At 39.6% G+C, this 19,580-nt stretch overlaps 1 protein-coding gene across 4 annotated transcripts in view; it reads left to right on the top strand.

The window, feature by feature from the left end:
* PDS5B (PDS5 cohesin associated factor B) overlaps nucleotides 1–19,580 on the top strand; it is a 115,328-nt gene that overhangs the window by 83,030 nt on the left and 12,718 nt on the right. For all 4 annotated transcript variants that reach the window (XM_074914411.1, XM_074914420.1, XM_074914393.1 and 1 more), the window contains exons 24-29: nucleotides 702–825; nucleotides 6,754–6,958; nucleotides 11,273–11,387; nucleotides 11,730–11,862; nucleotides 12,649–12,768; nucleotides 13,113–13,175. In XM_074914411.1, coding sequence (XP_074770512.1) covers nucleotides 702–825; nucleotides 6,754–6,958; nucleotides 11,273–11,387; nucleotides 11,730–11,862; nucleotides 12,649–12,768; nucleotides 13,113–13,175 — 760 coding nt within the window. The remainder of the gene's footprint in view (nucleotides 1–701; nucleotides 826–6,753; nucleotides 6,959–11,272; nucleotides 11,388–11,729; nucleotides 11,863–12,648; nucleotides 12,769–13,112; nucleotides 13,176–19,580) is intronic.

The following is a 19,580-nucleotide window of genomic DNA, read 5'->3' as shown; positions in this document are numbered from 1 at the left end:
ATATGGTTGTAGGTTACAGAAAAACCCATTCATCTTTTGATATGAAAATTAGCAAATGGTTTGCTAGATGGAAATGCAGTTTGGGTGTGCAAGTCAAGTAACAATACTTCCAGCATGTTGAAAATTTTTTTACTTGCCAAAGCCTCTTTGCTGTATCTTAAAAATACAAGTCACATAGTCCTCTATCATAACATCTAATTAATTTATGTTGGCTTGCAGCATGAATTTTGATCTATCATTGCTAGAAAAAGCTTGGCAACTTTGGGGACTAGAAATGGGCTACTTCTTTGTCAGGAGCCCCTTGCTGGAGGAAAAAACAGTATGCTGAACAGAAGTATCTTACAGGCTAAATGAGGTCTCTGAGGGGCAATTTGAACTGTGCTGGTCCAGTTCTCAGCACACATACACATGGAACTTTTAGGAAGTTCTAAGGAATTTTTTCATTGCTAAGCTGGGGCAAAGTAATAGATATGTTGTAATAGGCTGTAAAATGTGCTCACATGGAATCTACTTTTAGTCTGAAGTTACTTTTGCTGTTGATTTTGGGGGATGAGGGTGGCAAAGTTCATGGAAACTTTTCCCTTCTTTTTGAAGTACCTGTTTTTTAGCAATGCAGACTTATTGGGATTTCATTAAGTCAAATAATTATTATGTAATTTTTTTACTAATTAACCTTCATAATCCATGTGCTTGTTTTCCAGTAAACCTGATATGTCTCGATTGAGGCTGGCAGCAGGGAATGCTATTGTGAAGTTGGCACAAGAACCTTGTTACCATGAAATCATCACCTTAGAACAGTACCAGCTGTGTGCGCTAGCCATAAATGTAAGGACATTAAGTGGGATTTGTGGGTTATCAGCAAATGTATGAGTACACATGTTGTTTGTTCTGTATGTTGTGTATACTTCTGTTTTTTTTCAAATCTGATTCTATGCAAAACATTCAGCCTTGGTGTGAATTTATTTTCCCACTACATAATCCTGAAAACTGGTTGTGGGTAAGAATAAGATCTATAGTACTGGGCTGTCCAGTGGGGGAATGCTCATTTAAAGCAGTGAAATGTTAGAATATTGATAAACCGAGTTCAGTACTGATTTAAAGTAATACCTCAGCTGTGTTAATGACATTATTAGGAATTGAAATGAGATGTTGTAAAGTACGTTGGACTGTGGTGACAACAGGGACCTTAGTTTCTTCATACTTGGGTAGAATGTATTTGGAATGCAGAGGTCTGCAAAGATAGTTGGACATCCTTTAAGTATTAGAAGAGATAGAGATTTCTCAGTAGATGTTGGAATTTTCATCCTTAATGTCTGCCTGTGAGCCCAAAGTAGAGAAAGGAAATCACTTTCAGATTTGAAATAGAGAGACAGAGATTCTCTGTGTCTTGTAGACTTAACAAATTCTACAGAAATTGATTCACATCCCCAAGAGTAAGGCAATCATAGAGGGACTCATATTGATGTTACTTGTGTAACTGTTGATATTCTTCTGACTTTACAAAAGTTTTGTAAAGTCAGGAGAATCCTATGAAGGAAATCCCTCCAGAAGATATCTTCAGTAATAATGATATTCCATTCTATAGCTTAATGCCTGTGACTGGCTAAAGTTTTAAAAGCTGCAACCCGTTTTAAATGTCAGAAGATATGAAATTCGTGTTTCATATTAGAAAATACAAGGTATAGCTTCGGCGTGGATATTGCTTATTTTCGTACAGAGTATCTTTTTAAGTTCTTAAGTTGTTTGGAGTGGTGTACAGTTAGACTAGAAAAACTATCCATATACCAGAGTAAGACAGTCTGTATTAGGCTTGTGTATTATTTTAACAATGATTATGTGGATTTTAAGCTTCTGTGTTCATGTGGAAAACAGCCCTTACTCAGTTCCCAAATGCTATTTAAAAAAAAAAGAAAGAAATGGAACAAAACTTAAAATTACTCAAGCAGATGAAATCTAACAAAAATGCAACAGAAGTTCAGTGGTAATAACTGAAGGTCTTTATATCCAAAGCAAGGACTGATACTTTTCAGTATTCTTCTTTCAAAACCTAATAGAAATGATAGTCTTGTGTCAAAAGAAGTTTTAAAGATTTTTACAGTTAAGAATTAAATTAGTAGAGAAGAAAATAGCCATTTATTGTAATGACAAATAAGATCTGTTTCTGTTTTGGAAGGGGTAATCTAGCTGGATAATATCATGCTAGACTGGCCTTGCCAGTATAGTATTTGCATGTTCCATTTTCTTCTGATCCCAGCAATTGAAATCTGTTCATTTCTTCAGTCATTTCCCTCCTGGGGCAAATTTTTGTTTATTCCAAATGTTAACCTTGCAGTTCTCCTCTCAGAATTTGCCTTCATTATGTTGACTCTTTCCAGTACCTTATGTGCAAGCTCCTTCTCCTCTGTCTGTCACTTCACTTCTTATTTTCCAGCTATATTAGTCTTAACTGTCTGTGGATATTGATAACAGATGATGCATTGTCACCTTTTTTTTTTTTTTTTTTTTTTTTAATCTTTGAATCTAATGCTTATCTTGCCTCAGTTTTCAAAAGGGAATTTTGAGAGCTGAGATCTAAATTAGAAGAACATAATAGGGTCATCAACAGTTATAAACAAGTTAGTATCACATCTTACTGTAGAACAGTTTGGGTCTGAAGGGACCTCTGAAGATCATCTTATTCCAACCCCTTGCTGTGGGCAGGGACATCTTCCACAAGACCACGTTGCTCAAAGCCCTGTCTAACCTGACCTTGAACATCTTGAACATCTCCAATGACAGGGTATCCACAGCTGCTTCAGGCAACCTGTTCCTGTGTCCTACTGCTCTCATTGTCAAAAAACTTCCTTATATCCAATCTAAACCCAACCTTTCAGTTTAAAACCATTGCCCCTTGTCCTGTCACTATAGGTGCTGGTGTAATGTCTTTCTCAATCTTCCTTATGAGCTCCCTTCATATATTGAAAGGCCATAATAAGGTCTTCCTGGAGCCTTCTCTTCTCCAGGCTGAACAACCCCAACTTTCTCAGCTTTTCTTCATAGCAGAGGTGTTCCAACCCTCTGACCACTTTATGACCCTCCTCTGGATCTGCTCCAGCAGGTCCTTGTATTTCTTGTACAGACAACTCCAGATCTGGACACAGTACTCCAGGCGGGGTCTAACCAGAGCAGAGTAGAGGGGAAGAATCACCTCCCTTGATCTGCTGGCCATGCTTCTTTTGATGCAGCCCAGGATACAGTTGGCTTTCTGGATTGCAAGCACACTGTTGGATTACATTACCATCATTGATGTTTTCATCCATCAGTGTCCCTAAGTCCTTCTCTGCAGTACTGCTTTTAATCCATTCATCCCCAGCCTGTGTTGATATTGAGGATTTCTCAGTCAGATGCAGGCCTTGCATTTAGCCTTGTTGAACATCGTGAGGTTCACCATGGGCCCACTCTTCAAGCCTGGGAAGGTCCCTCTGCATGGCATCCCTTCCCTCTGATGTATCTGCTGCACCACTCAGCTTAGTGTCATCCACAGACTTGCTGAGGGGTGTACTCAATCCTGCTGTGTCATTAATAAAGATATTGAACAGTACTGGTCCCAATATTGATCCCTGAGGGACACCACTTGTTACTGATCTCCGTTTGGACATTGAGTTTTTGACCGCAATTCTTTGGATGTGGTCATTCAGCCAGATTCTTATATGTTGAATAGTCCATATATGAAATCTCTATCTCTCCAATTTGAAGACAAGAATGTTTTGTGAGACTGTATCAAAGGCCTTACAGAACTCCAGGTAGATGACATCTGTTGCTCTTCCCTTATCCTATGCAGTCATTCCATTGTAAAAGGCTTCTAGATTAGTCAGGCATGTTTTGTCCTTTGTTAAGCCACGTTGGTTGTCTGTAATTGCCTACCTGTGGATATCCGCATGCCTTGTTGTAGCTTCCAGGAGAATCTGTTCTGATGTAGTATCACTTTTGTTACTTTTTCTTTTCTTTTATTTATCTTTCTTTGCCTTTTGTGACTTTCTTGTTTACTAGAATTTAGATTGTAGGCTCTGTCAGGACAGGAATTCTGCCTTTTATTTTTCCCTGCAGCTCCTAATGGTTTTTGAATATTTATGAGTAATTTTTCTAGATCTTCTTGAGGTCTTCTGTAGTTTTCTTTTGCTCTGCCAGACTATTGATCACATTCTCGGATGCAGAATAACTGTAATGGTTTTGGTGACTTTTGCACTTACAAGTGGTACTGTATTAATCTCAAATGGAAACCATCTGTATATTTGTTTGAGATATTTGCAAGTGTACATACACATACATATATATTTATACTTGGAATGTTTAGTATTGGAATCCATTTCTTGATGGTGGACACTGATTATTCTAAAGTTTATTCATTCTTTACTATCAAGTCTAGCCACAAACTAGGACATTCAAGTGATGTCAAGGCCAACTCTAGCATTACATAATTTAATTTACAGTAAATTCTCTTTAATTGGACAGATCAGGAAGCAGATAAAACAAAAGGAAAAGCTTAATTTTTGAGATCTGTAGCAGTTGCACAGGTTCTGCTATGCTGTGCTGGCTCTTTATATTTTTTCCTCTGAGACTGCCATTTTGTAATGTGAAATGATTAGAACGCAGAACACATAATTAAGTGTTGTTGCTAATTACTGTATTAAGGTTGCATTGGTTAATAGAGACATTGAAATGATTAAATGCTTGTAGTTTTTGTCATTTTAAGGTAAGTTATGTATGTGTTTGGCCAAATCTGTAAGCTCACCAGCAGTTAAGTTCTTTGATGTGCAGAACAAATTTTGATGTCAGCAGAGCTTCATATTGAAATAGAGTAGAAAATAATTGAGTATAGTGTTAAGTAGTTCAGTGTTTAACAGGCTTTAAGATCATTTTTAAGATCTAATAAGCTTTGCTGTTGGAAATGCAGTTTTAATTGTATTTAGAATAAATATTTTGGGTTGCATAAGTTTAATTTGTTAAAAAAATCCTAAAGCTTTTTCAGTTTCCTTTTCAACTCTGAGTGTTTTAATTGTTTAAGCAAATGCTTGTCCATTTTCAAGAAGCAGAGTTGTGTCTGAGGGGTACATGCTGCTTTCAAAATATATTGTTTAAAAAAAAATATTTAAATTGTGAACTTCTGATGAATTGGCATTGAATTCTCAGACGTTGATACATAACGTTGGGCTACTGTGTGGGTTTTATTTGTATGCTATAAAAAAACGTAGAACTTGGTTGAGTTTGATCTCCCTTCTCAGTGAACTAGTGTAACTGAATTTAAGGTTATTCTCAACATTAAAAGATGATTAGTAATAATTCCCATTTATGCCACCAACACCATCAGTAACAATGAACTATACCTTCCTTTGTCCTCTGAGTCAAGGAAGATATTCCTGTCAATATCCCAACTAGGCACAGGTCTCTTCTAAGATCTCCAAACGCTTTAGACTTAGGTAATGTTACAGAGCTGGAAAAGAGGGCTATATCTTAGCCTTCTGCTGGCAGATGGATTTGCTATAAAGAGGCAATAGATGAGTAGGTCTCATGCATGGTTTGAGTTTATGGTTTTGGGTTGCTTCAACTCTGGCTACAGCAGGCATTTCAGGGTTTCAGTCCATAGAGGGAAGACTGTGGCTTGAAGCATGGAGGAGAAAAGGGGGCTTGATAAATTTCTTCTGGATTCAGGGTTTTTTTGGGGGTGGGGGCACTTGTTTTGTCTAATACATGATCTTTTTTGATGACATGTGCAGATTTGGAAGAGTCAATGTTACCAGTTTCTAGGTTTTGTCTGCACTTATGGTTTCCAAATAACTGGAAACCCATTTCAATTCTTTCTGGTTTTGAAACTGTCATTTGACTACAATAGCTGCTTATTCCTGTTAATGTTTTTTCTACATATTTAGAAATAACAAATCTTTCCTCCTGACCTTTTTTTAGCAGGCTAATCATGCCAGGCTGTTTTGGTGGCCTCATTTACCTTGCGCTTTTCTGTACTTCTGTTTGTTTGTTTGTTTTCTGCACCTGTTAACCTTTCTTGGCCTGTGTTACTAAATGGTTTGTGGTATATTGAATGGTGTCTTAAAGTATGTAGGTTATTTTCATACAGAAAATTCTAATGTTCATGTATTTCCAGAAAAAACATTGCTTAATAAATTGTAGAAGTACATTTGCCACTTTCATATTATTATACTTGGCAACTAAGAGACGCAGGTTATTCTCTTCCATGGTCAGTCATCATTTAAAGGTTTTCACAGTATAATGGAAATGCTTCGTAGTCTCTTCAGTGTTTGACCTTACCTGGTAAATCTGTTGAATTTTATTCATTTCCTAATATTAATGGCTTGATGACAGTGTATGGAATTGCAGTAGTAAAATCAACACAGTGGTTACTGGTGGCTAAACAGTGTTTCAGTGCAGATCTTTGGCTCTACAAAGCAAGTGGTCATATTGTAAACCATTTCATTAACTCCATGTCTCAATACTATGCTAAATTAGGCCTTGGGTCCTGTGTGTGACATCTTCCTGTACAGTTTCTGAACCTAAACTCTTCTCCTGACTTTAAGGGAAGCTTCAACTCATTAATTAAAATTTAATTACTCTGAACTGGCATTAAAAAACATTCTTACAATTTCTATGTTTCTGTGGCTGCAAGGTCTGAAATTGATTTAGGCATATTTATCCAGGCTTCCATGTTTTATTTCGCAGTCTATGTTACTTTTAGAAAATATTATTGTTATCTTTTTTTAATAGGATGAATGTTACCAAGTGAGACAAATATTTGCTCAGAAACTTCACAAAGGCCTTTCTAGACTACGGTTGCCACTAGAATATATGGCTATTTGTGCACTGTGTGCAAAAGATCCCGTGAAAGAGAGAAGAGCTCATGCTAGGCAGTGCCTTGTGAAGAACATAAATGTCAGAAGGGAATATCTGAAGCAACATGCAGCAGTTAGCGGTAAGAGAACAGAAGTTGCTTTTTCATACAAGTGGTATAGTTCAAATGTAAATGAGTAAACTGTGAAAATATTGCTGATTCTCTGTTTTTGTAAATAGAATGGCTGTAAATTTCACTTAGAGGTATCTGATGAAAACTGAAAATAGAGTTCAGATTTTCTTTTAAGTACTTTTACCAGGTATTTCTGAGATCTGTCAATTTTGTTAGAAGCTGTACAAATGCTTATGCCTAAGTATATTGGAAGTGAAGTAGTTTTTAAAGGAAGTTGTGTGTACTGTTTGAACTTGATGGTTAATTATGTTGTAAGTGAAGTGACAATGATTAATTTTACTTCATCAATTAATAATATGCAACCTTAATGACATAAATACTGTACTAAATTGACTGTCTTTGTGCTGCTGTATTGAGTAGCTTATCTTGACTTATGCTGTCAAAGGGCTACATTTCAAGACATTTCAGGATGAGTTGATGTAATTCCTTCTTCCTAGTGACAGCAGCTTGATCATCGGAATGCTTTATAAATTGTTATGGACTAATGTTCAGCTATATTTCCTTTTTACAATCAATCCTTTTTCTTTTTGACTTACTCAAATCTACACCCATACAGTATGACAACACTGATATATGGTCATAGAAAAAGTAGACCTTTATGAAGAGCTATGGGCATTTTGAATAAGAGTTTTTGAAAGATTACTGATGGTTTGGTCTTTGTGAAATGAAGGGGATTTTTTCATCTGGTCTTAGGGTAGACCAGACCTGTTTTGTGAATCTGATCTCACAGATGTTGCACATAACTGATTTCCTTCTGCATTTATGAATCACAGACTTTATATTAACCATGTCCCCTTAGGCTTTGATCAGAGAATAAGTCTGCAGAGAAATCCTTTTGTGTATTAGGCTTTAAAGAGAAAAAAAGAAAATAGAGTGGTGCTTTTCTCCCTCCTCAGTAACATGTAAAAAAGAAAAATCTGTTGAGCAAATGCCTTTAAGTCATCCTAAGATTATTCCTCTTGAAAGTTAAAAACTCTTTTTAATTATGTAGGAGGAAAGTATAAGCACTCTCATATGATTAAAAGTAATTGCTGATTTCCTAACTGTATTAAGATAGATGATGCAAAGTTACTATCAAAGATCTGTAGGAGAAATTAAGAGGAGGCTAGGTGTGTGTGATTCTTTTTATCCAGTAAAACCTCAGTGAGCCTGACTTTTTTTTTTTTTTTTTTTTCTTGCTGAAAGACTTGCCTTGATGATGCCATTGATTTGATATCTACTGTAATCCTTGAAGAGTCTGGATTAAATATAGATTGCAAGATTTCATTGTTAACTTTGTGACATTAGGATTTACCAGTCTGGGCTTTTAACAGATGAAATGTCTTGAAAATTGTTTGCATCTAAAAATATCATTCTTGCAGTAGTAGAGCTAAAGCTCAGTTCTCATAAGATCATACTATTTAAATGTGTATATGTCTCCCTCTATTATTCTCCATACTGGCAACGCAGTAATTCAGGGTAGTAATGGTGATAGTATCTGCTTTGAAAAGCTTCCACAAAAAACTAGAGCTGAGAATCTGCATCTTGGATTAATGCAGGTGTTTTTCTGAATTTATAAAGGTGTAGTTCTGTGATAGGTTTTTTCTTGAAAATTTGGTACAGGTGAGGAGGGTATCTTTCAGATATTTCAGGGGATTTCAGCATTTGTTGGAAAGATGGTAAACTTCTGAATACCTTGCCTAAGGAAAACTTCCTAAAGGCTGGTACCAGACAGTAAAATGCCTCTTTCCTCTACACTGACCTTTTACAGCCTGGCAGGAATTACTCTCAGGCCTCCTAAATTCTCTAAATGCTTATTCAGAGTGGAAGCTACTCAAGATTGAGACTTATTTTGATTGTGTATCTGTTACTAGTTTCATCTAGGTAGAGACTTGTGTCTTGCATAGGAATCTTTGTTTTCTAAGGCTGGGCTTTTACTTGCAAGTCAGTAAGTGGAAAAATTGCAAGAGTAAACAATTTTCTTAATGAGTTTCTCTCTTAAATGTTCATAAAGGCCTGTTGTGAGGGGTTTTGGCACATTCTAGTTTCAAGTGCTGGTAGTTCATGTCCATAAAGCCACTCCACCTTTTGGGTTGTGTGAGTCCCCATTAGAGATGAGGAAAGAATGTATAAATGCTGGGTTTTGTCATTATGATAGTGAAATATGTGTCAACATTTGTCTTTTTCCTGTTTTGTCTGGATCTGGTTCACTTTGTTTTCCAGACCCAGTTGGAATTATTACTATAGTTACATTGGGAATTGTACAAGGCAGGAAGTTAATGAAACACTGAGTTTGTGAGCTCTGTTGAGGATGCTAATTAATACAAATAATAGCAGGTTGGTTTGCCTGGGACATTTCTAAGGCAAGCCAATTTTGCTAGTGTTCTGAAATAATAATTATGTTCTTTTTCTTCCCTGCTGTATCTTTATTCTTTTTATTTAGTTACACAACAGCTGCTGGCTAAAATGCAGGACAGTGCTTGAAGAAGTGAAGGATGCTTTTAAAGTTAACAGTGGAATGTCAATAGAAAGACATTAAAAACTGCTTTGCAGAGTACCCTGGATTTCAATTACATAAATATAGCTTGAAACAGAAATTGGGTGATTTTAGTGTTTCTTTCAAACCTTATGATAGCTTGCACTCTGTGTAATAAAGATGTTACTTTTGATATTTAACTGCATCAACTGCAGCATCTGTCTAAAAGTGTATTCTAGGAACTTGACAGCACTATTTTCTGTGGGACTTTATTAATTTTGAACACTTTCCTTGCTATTATGAATGAATCCATACGTAGGCTGTGCGTTGTCCCTATTTATGCAGACCTTTAAGAATGGGATAGATTAAGACTTGACTTACGCATGGCAATTATTTAGTCTTGTGACATTTACAATGATGATGTATTTTATTTGATGTGCACAAGATATGGCAAACACATCTCATGTGAATACATATATTAGAGATAAAAATGTCAGTGCTCTAATGTATTTTAAAATAGTTTCCAAGTATTATTATATATAATGATTTACAGATGTTTGGACTTCTTATTCATAACCTAATATGGAATAGTTAAAAACTTACTGAAATAAGATTTTTCAAGACTTGGTCATGTCTTTCATGACCACTCACTGGCTCAAAAACATGAATTTTTCAAAAGCAGAGCTAGCCCTTGCTTAGGACTACTTACAAGTTTCAGAGGATGCTAGAAAAAGTTTTGAATGCTTTGAATGTCATAGAATCACAGAATCATCTAGGTTGGAAAAGACCTTGAAGATCAGCCAGTCCAACCATTAACCTAACACTGACAGTTCCCAACTACACCATATCCCTCAGTACTATGTCAACCCGACTCTTAAACCCCTCCAGGTTTAGGGGCTTAAGTATCCAGAATACTTTCTAATATCTAGTCTAAACCTTCTCTGGTGCAACTTGAGGCCATTCCCTCTTGTCCTGTCTCTTGTTACTTGGTTAAAGAGACTCATCCCCAGCTCTCTGCAGCCTCCTTTCAGGGAGCTGTAGAGGGCAATGGGGTCTCCCCTCAGCCTCCTCTTCTCCAGATTAAACACCCCCAGTTCCCTCAACCGCTCCTCGTACGACCTGTGCTCCAGACCCTGCACCAGCTTTGCTGCCCTTCTCTGGACATGCTCGAGTCATTCAATGTCCTTTTTGTAGTGAGGGGCCCAATAGTCATAGTTCAGTTGTGCTGCTCTTTTCAAGTGGGATTGAGCCTTTCAAACTCAGTCCACTGCTACTTTGGTACAGCTTTCATGTTACCTTCTGTCCCTTCTTTAATTAGGTAAGATAGGCTGTGGGTTTGGAGAACACTGTGACAATTTGACTGCAAAGCTCCTGCAAAGGGCATTTCTTTCTGTTCTGTTGACAGCAAGGCTCTACACTGCAGTATCCAAAGAAAGAATAGTAACTTATCCTGCAGTTGTGCTGGTCTCACATATTGCAGTTAATATGGATTTTGTGATCTATCTTCACTTCTGTTTTTGAAAGTCTTTGGCTTTGAACTGAGGAGAGGGTTGGGAGTTGGGGATGACTATTGCTGTATTATCAAAGTAGATAGAAAATATGCAGCCCTGAGAGGTACTTGAAATCTTAATTTTTCCATGCATGGAACATCTGCAGATCAACCATAAGATGCAACATCATAAAGAAATGATAGGCCCACGTGTCCATACTTAATGTATGCTGACCTTAAATTTTTCTCTTTCCTCTGTAGTAGAAAAGCATATTTCTTGGTACATAGTTTTTTGATGACTCTTTCTTCTGCTTTTCAGAGAAACTGTTGTCACTTCTACCGGAGTACGTTGTTCCTTATACTATCCATCTTCTAGCTCATGACCCAGATTATGTCAAAGTCCAGGACATTGAACAACTCAAGGACATTAAAGAGTAAGACTACTTTTAATAATCTTATTTCTAGAATTAAAACAACTTAACTTTATTCTAAGTAAAATTTTAATTTGTTGTGGTACCCTGATACGCTGACAAGTGCACATAATTTCTGTAGTTATTTCTGTAAAATGTTGTGAGAAATAGTATATATGCTTTTTTAGTGCCCTGTGGTATCTTACAGAGGAACCTTCACCTTCTGCTCATCCCACTATTTTTCTAAAGAAGTGGTTTCCCTGGAGTTAGAATGGGTTCAAATTCATAATACTCCTAAAACCTAGAGTAAATAATTTTCTCACCTGTGCATTTTGATTTATGAAGAGTACTGTATTTCTTCTTTAGGTGCCTGTGGTTCATACTGGAAATATTGATGGCTAAAAATGAAAACAACAGTCATGCATTTATCAGGAAAATGGTAGAAAATATCAAACAGACTAAGGATGCTCAAGGACCAGATGATCCAAAAATGAATGAAGTAGGTGATACTTTTTGATTGGAAATTGCATTTAATTCTGACCTGCTTCTGGAATTGAGTTGCTTTTGGTTTACATACCAGCTTCAAAATGTCTTTCAATAGAATTGTATGTGGGATAAGATACTTTATATACTGTAATGATATTTATTGCCATTTAGATGACAGTTATTTTCCTATGCTTCAGTAGATCTTGCACATTTGCTAGACAGTTGTAATAGTTTGTGGTCCTTCTGTTTTGATCTCAGTAAGATTATTAAACATTAAGTATATGTAAACTATAATTTTTACTGCTTAAATCATCCACTGAAGTGCTTTGTAGTATTTAATTTTAGAAGTGCAAGAGTAAGCTTAGTATAGGAAGAAAAATACATGCATTAAATGTCTCCAGTGTGTTTTGTTTAGTGAATGTATCAAACCCTGATCTTGTTTTTGAGGTTTTTACATCACGCAATGTACAGATTTGCCACTTACCTGTTTTTACCACAGAGATTAGAATTTATTTCCTTTTTTTTTTTAGCTTTGTCTTTAAAACTGTGATATACAGTATTCTTAAGTGTAGAAGGATAATGAAAGCTAGTTCTCTTCAGCTGCTGGGCCTACAGTGCTTTTGTCTTTTGTTCCTGTATTTTACTACCCTGTGATACACTGTTTAAGATGCAGGCTAATGTTTAAGATTATTGCTTTTAAACTGTGAGTTCTTGTACTTCTGTCCTCGAAAGGTACTGTCTTTTGTTGAGATTTGCAATGTGTTTTGGTGGTTTTTTTTTTAAATTTTGTTATTTACAGAAACTATACACAGTCTGTGATGTAGCAATGAATATCATTATGTCAAAGAGTACAACATACAGTTTGGAATCCCCTAAAGACCCTGTACTTCCGGCCAGATATTTTACTCAGCCTGACAAGGTATACCTTGGCATTTAAATTTTCTTAAGTCTGTTTAGATCTTTGTTAGTTGTAATTCAGGTGGTTGGGGTTTTTTTTCAGTAGTTTTTGTAACTTCAGATTTCTCCCTATTATAATGTAGTTGAAAATGTATGTATGTATGTATATGTTTTCATAAATATCTATATGTGTACAAACACTGATGTTTCACCCCCCCAATACTGTTGTTCAGGTTTGAAATTTCAAAAGTATAAATGATGTAAAGAAAATGTTTCAGTACTACCTCCAGAATGTGTATATGTTGTTCATTGATTATTGCTCTGATTTTGTTCCATACAACCCACCCCCCCCTCCTTTCTTTACAGAATTTCAGTAACACCAAAAATTATCTTCCTCCAGAAATGAAGTCTTTTTTTACTCCTGGAAAGGTATGTATGGTGGGGGGGTGGGTTTTTTTGGTGCTGTGTTTGAGATTTTGGTTTGGGTTGTTTCTGTTTGGTGTCTTTGGGGGTTTTTTGTTTGTTTTTTTTAAAGAAAACTAGCATGTAGTTAACAGAACACTTTAAACTTAAGAAAATAGATTGTTTCTGCTCAGAGGGTTTATATACCAAAGGTTAGTGAACAAGTAGAGAGAAAGAAATAGGTAGAAGGGAAAACTGCTGTCTGTGCTGGTAAGGGTAATAGTAGGCAAAGCCTGCTGCCTTTAAAGAAAGAGTCCAAAAAAACCCTCACCCCATAATATTTGACAAGTTTGCAAAATAGTTAACTCTCTTTTTCTGCAGAAGACTACAACTTTGTATATGAAGTGACAGCTATGGAAAATTCTAATATAAATTATTTTTAAAACCACATAAATGAATCTTTGGCAAAGCTGAGTACTGTTTTACGGTATCTTACAAGATAACTGGCTCTTCTATGGTTATATTAATTTTTCTTTCTAAATCACTTGCCTAGGCAATCAGCTCTGGTGCAGGCACATTCTGCAACCGAGCAGGGGTTCATGGCATATAGGGGGTGTTTCCTGAGCTGGGGAAATCCCAGGGGAGCGCAGAGACCTTCCAGGAGCCAGCAGCTCTCATAAGAGAAGAGTGGCTGATGAGGCGCAGGTGGGGCCAGGAGTGATGGCGGGCACCCCCTGCTCCCACAACAGGGAGCTCCAACCACCAGGACCACTGGGCAAACAGGGCCCGGCACAGCAGTTTGCACGGGAGGGTGCCTTTTTGAAGGAGGGACATTCCACTGGCCGAGTGGAGAGACTTGAAGTCCTCTTAACCTGGCAACTGAGCACCATTCTGTGACCATCTGCACAGGGCAAGGACGCTCATCATGCCAGACCCTCAAGGCAGAATGGCAGGCACTTGTCAGAGAGCAAAGTCTGCAGCTCCAGCTGGGGGTCTGCACCATATACCCCAGGGGCGGCCGACGCCTCCACCTAGATGGAGTTTCCGAAGGGAGAGGCTGCAGTGCAGGCCTCAGGCTGCAGGAAGGGCATGGACCTTTCTCCTGGGGCAGGGACAGGCAGCAGACCTGCCTGTAAAAGGTGTGCCCAGCTAGAGGAGCTCCTGCAGCAGGTGCTGAGCTGCAGGCAGTGAGAAGGCTGCATAGCATCAGGGAGGCTGAGAAGGACTTAGGTAACTGGTTCCTGGTGCAGTCTGCTGTGGACCCACAGCCCATAGCCAAACAGCCAAAACCCCCTGCTGGCACACACAGAAGGGAGGAGGGCCAATAATGCAGAAGAATGGAAACTTGCAACAGTAAGGACCTGCAGGAGAAAGAGACTTCCCCTGAAGCCTGAGGTGCCCTTGCAGAACTGCTTTTACTGCTCTGCGGACTGAAGAGGAAAGACCTGTCACATCAGGGGGGATGCTGGAGCAGAGTATGGCAGCCTGTCCTGCTCACTGTTTAACAACCAGCACAACTAAGAAAAGGCAAAGGCTGATAGTGGTAGGCGACTCTCTTCTGAGAGGTACAGAGGCACCCATCTGCTGACCTGATGCACTCTAGAGAGGTGTGCTGCTTAGCAGGGGCTCATATCAGGGATGTCTCTGAGACACTGCCAAGCTTGGTGCAGTCCAGTATTATGCACTGCTGTTTCACGTGGACACTAGTGATACAGCCAGCAGCATTTTGAGGAGTATCAAGATGGGCTACAGAGCACTGGGAGCAGCAGTAAGGGACTCTGGAGCGCAGGTAGTTTTTTCATCAGTCCACCTGGTCAAAGGGAAGGGGTTTGAAAGGCCAGTTGAATCTGGCAAATCAGCAATTGGTTGCGGGACTGATGCCACAGCCAGGGGTTTGGCTCCTTAGACCATGGGACTTGCTTTGAGGAACCTGGTCTACTGGAGGCTGATGGGGTCCATCTGTCAGAGAAGAGGAAGAGCATCTTCAGACATAGGCTTGTCAAACTGGTTAAGAGGGCTTTAAACTAAAGTTGCTGGGGAAAGGGAATCTCAATCCATCCCACTTGTACCAGTTTGATGCTAGAGCTAGCAGTGGATGATCCAGAACCTGGAGAGGGGTCACAGATTAGCAGGAGAGCACCTGAAGAGCAGCACAAAGGAGTTGCAGTCAGTAAGTCAGCTTCATCAGGGGCCCAACTTAAATGCCTCTATGCAAATGCATGTAGCATGGGAATAAACAAGAGAGCCAGAGACATGCACACACCCGCAGGGCTATGCTCTTATTTGCATCACAGAGATGTGGTGGGACATTCCTACAACTGCACTGTTGGAATGGAAAGATACAGGCTCTTTAGGAAGGACAGACAGGCTGGGGGTGTTGCCTTCTGTGTCAGTGACCAGCTGTACTGCATGGAGCTCTGCCTGGGGATGGATGATGAGCCATCTGGGAGTTTATGGGTCAGGATTAAAAGGAGGGCAGGGGCAGGTGACATTATAGTGGGAGTCTGCTCCAGACCACCCAACCAGGAAGACCAAGCAGATGAAGGCCTCTGTAGACAGATAGGAGTAGCCTCACTTTCACAAGCCCTTGTTCTCATGGAGGACTTCAGCCACCCTGATAGCTGTTGGAGGGACAACACAGCAGGCCATCAGCAGTCCAGGAGGTTCTTTCTCCAAGTGATAGAGGAGCCAACAAAGATAGGTGCTATGCTGGACTTTGTTCTCACTAATAAGAAGGGACTGGTAGGGAATGTGAAGCTCAAGGGCAGCCTTGACGGCAGTGACTGTGAAATGGTGGAGTTCAAGATCCTCAGGGCAGCGAGGAGGGTGCACAGCAAGCTCACTACCCTGAACTACAGGAGAGCAGACTCTGGCCTCTTCAGGGATCTGCTTGGCAGAGTGGCATGGGATAAAGCCCTGAAAGGAAGAGGGGCCCAAGAAAGCTGGTTAGTATTCAAGGATCACCTCCTCCAAGCTCAGGAGTGATACATCCTGATAAAGAGGAAGTCAGGCAGAAATGCCAAGGAGGCCTGCGAGGATGAACTAGGAGCTCCTGAACAAACTCAAAACACAAAAAGGAAGCCTACAGAGGGTGGAAGCAAGGACAGGTAGCCTGGAAGTACAGAGAAACTGTCTGAGCATCCAGGGATCAGGTTAGGAAAGCTAAAGTCAAGAGAATTAAATCTGGGCATGGACATCAAGGACAACAAGAAAAGCTTCTGTAGATATGTCAGTGATAAAAGGAAGACTAGGGAAAATATGGGCCCTCTCTGGAAGGAAACAGGAGCTCTGGTTACCCGGGATATAAGGGAGGCAGAGATACTCGGTGATTTCTTTGCCTCAGTCTTCTCCAGCAAGTGCTCCAGCCACACCGCCCAAGTTGCAGAAGACAAAGACAGAGACTGGGAGAATGAAGAACTGCCCACTGTAGGAGATCAGGTTTAATACCATCTATGGAACTGGAAGGTGCATTAGTCCATGGGACCTGATGAGATGCATCTGTGGGTCCGGAGAGAACTGGGGGGTGAAGTGGCTAAGCCACTGTCCTTCATATTTGAGAAGTCATGGCAGTCTGGTGAAGTTCCCACAGACTGGAAAAGGGGAAACATTACCCCCATTTTTAAAAGGGAAATAAAGAGAACCCAGGGAACTACAGGCCAGTCAGTCTCACATCTGTGCCTGGCAAGATCATAGAGCGGATCCTCCTGGAAACTATGCTAGGGCACATGGGAAATAAGGAGGTGATTGGTGACAGCCAACAGGGCTTCACTAAGGGCAAATTGTGCCTGATAAAACTGGTGGTCTTTTCTGATGGTGTTACAGCATTGGTGGATAAGGGAATAGGAACTGACATCATCTACCTGGACTTGTACAAAACTTTTGACAGCATCCCACATGATATCTTTGTCTCTAAATTGGAGGGACATGGATTTGATGGATGGACCACTTAGTGGATAAAGAATTGGCTGGATGGTCAGACTCAAAGAGTTGCACTCAAAAGCTAAATGTCCAGGTGGAGAGCAGTGATGAGTGGTGTGCCTCAGGTGTTTGGTGCTGGGATCAGGGCTGTTTAACATCTTTGTGAGTGACATGGACAGTGGGACTGAGTGCACCCTCAGCAAGTTTGCTGACGACACCAAGCTGTGTGGTATGGCTGACACACTGGAGGGAAGGGATGTGCCGTCCAGAGGGACTTGGACAGGCTTGAGAGGTGGGCCTGTGCAAACCTCATGAAGTTCGATAAAGGCAAGTGCAAGGTCCTGCACATGGGTCGGGGCAGTCCCATGCACAAATACAGGCTGGGTGAAGAGTGGATTGACAGCAGCCCCACGGAGAAGGACTTTGGAGTAGTAGTGAATGGAAACTGACAATGGGCCAGCAGTGTGCACTTGGAGCCTAGAAAGCCAACTATATCCTGGGCTGCATCAAGAGAAGTGTGGCCAGCAGGTCAAGGGAGATGATTTTTTTTCCCCTCTACTTCACTCCATGAGACCCCACCTGGAATACTCTGTCTAGCTTTGGGGCCTGCAACATAAGGACATGGACCTATGTAAGTGGGTCCAGAGGAGGGCCATGAGCATCTTCCCTATGAGAACAGGCTGAAGGAGCTCAGGTTGTTTAACCTGGAGAAGAGAAGGCTCCAGGGAAACCTTATAGCAGCCTTCCAGTACTTAAAGGGGGCCTACAGGAAAGATGGGGAGGGAGTCTTTATCAAGGAGTGTAGTGATAGGACAAGGGGTAATGGCTTTAAACTGAAAGAGGGTAGATTTAGATGAGATATTAGAACAAAATTCTTCACTGTGGGGGTGGTGAGACACTGGAACCAGTTGCCCAGATAAGTTGTGGATGCCTCCTCCCTGGAAGTGCCTGCCTCCATGGTAGGAGGGGTTGGAACTAGATGACCTTTAAGGTCCCTTCCAACCCAAACCTTTCTGTGATTCTATGAAATATGCATTGTATTGAATGGCAATGTTCTTTCTTCACTAAAAGTAAACCCAGCTACTCTTTTGAATAAAATTAAAATCTATTAAAGGAAAAGACAAATTGATTTTCATCTGGATTAATGTGACATGTTCTAGATTACAGGAGAACATTTCATTTGCTACCTTGCAAAAGACACAAAAGTCCAGTATCTTCATTACCCTTAATTTTGCTAATGAAACATACGCTCTGAGCTAGTAACTTACTAATAGAGGAGGAATGCTAGTTAGGAAAAAAAGCAGAGGTATTGCAGATGTAGGAAAAAGAGCATCTTTCTGAGTAGAAGTTTAAAGCCAATGTTTACTTATTGGACTCTATCGTGCTGTATTGCACATTGGAGTAGTGGAACTCCACAGATTAGAGATTTACTTCTTAGTGAAGATGCAGAAGTTTTTAAAACAAAGTTGTGTGTCTTCCAATTTCTGATCAGTAGTCAATACTAAGTTGTCTCATTCAGTTTTTGAATTACAGTCTTGCTAGTTTGTTTCAGACTTTTAGGACATTAAGTGTACTGTGACAATTTTAAACAAGAAACATGTTTATGCTATCATGAAGAATCATGGAATCACTAAATGTTTGAGGGTAGAAGGGACCTCTGGAGGTCATCTAGTCCAAAGTCCCTGCCCTCTCAGAGTTTCCGCATGTGAGAAGTGCTCCAGTCCCTTCATCTTTGTGGCCCTTTACTGGACTCTCTCCAGTAGCTCCGTCTCGTGTTTCCTATTTGAAATTCTTTTGAAACCTCAGGTAGCTTTTATATTATTTTAAATTTTTAGCACCAGGTGCTCTAGCTCCCTTTTTGTTCTGAAGTTTTGTAACAAACAGCAGAGGTGTATTTGACCGCCAAAAATTTTTAATTCCTTCCCTATCATGAGAGCAATATGAAACGAGAGTTGGTCTAGCGAGTGTTATTTTGGTGAATAGAAAACTAGCTTGAGTGGATGTTAGTGAGGTGGATGTAAGCAAGGAACAGCGTGTGAGGGCAGCAAGGCTTTGAGTGTAGGTTCTGTGATAAGGTAGGAGCTGTTAGTGCAGGCCCTGTTAGTGTTAGTGTAGTAGTAGAAGTCCAGTCCAGTGTGAATTTGAACATCTCTCTGATTTTGAGCTCTTGTATCCATTTATTGATTAATGTTACATTCTAAACTAATAGATGTAAATTCTTAAACTGGATTTTGTTCTCCAAGGTTTATTTTTGGAAAGGATATGCTGTTTTTCTTGTACTTGGTGCAGAGTGAATCTTTGGTGTAAGTGTAAAATTCCCTCTGGCTATAAAAGTATAACCAGCACATCCATGGTGTATATTTCTGAAAAAGGAACACTTAAAGCTGCTATGATGTGCATGTTGAACTTTTTTTTTTAGCTATCACTAACTTAAGATATAGCTAGAATCTAATATTGAAATAGAAGATAGATCATCCTAGATAATGAGAAATGTAGGGAATGGTCTTGAATTCA

Source organism: Athene noctua, chromosome 1 (genome assembly GCF_965140245.1).
Source record: "Athene noctua chromosome 1, bAthNoc1.hap1.1, whole genome shotgun sequence".
Classification (NCBI taxonomy): Eukaryota; Metazoa; Chordata; class Aves; order Strigiformes; family Strigidae; genus Athene; species Athene noctua.
This window is presented reverse-complemented; position numbering and strand designations above follow the sequence as displayed.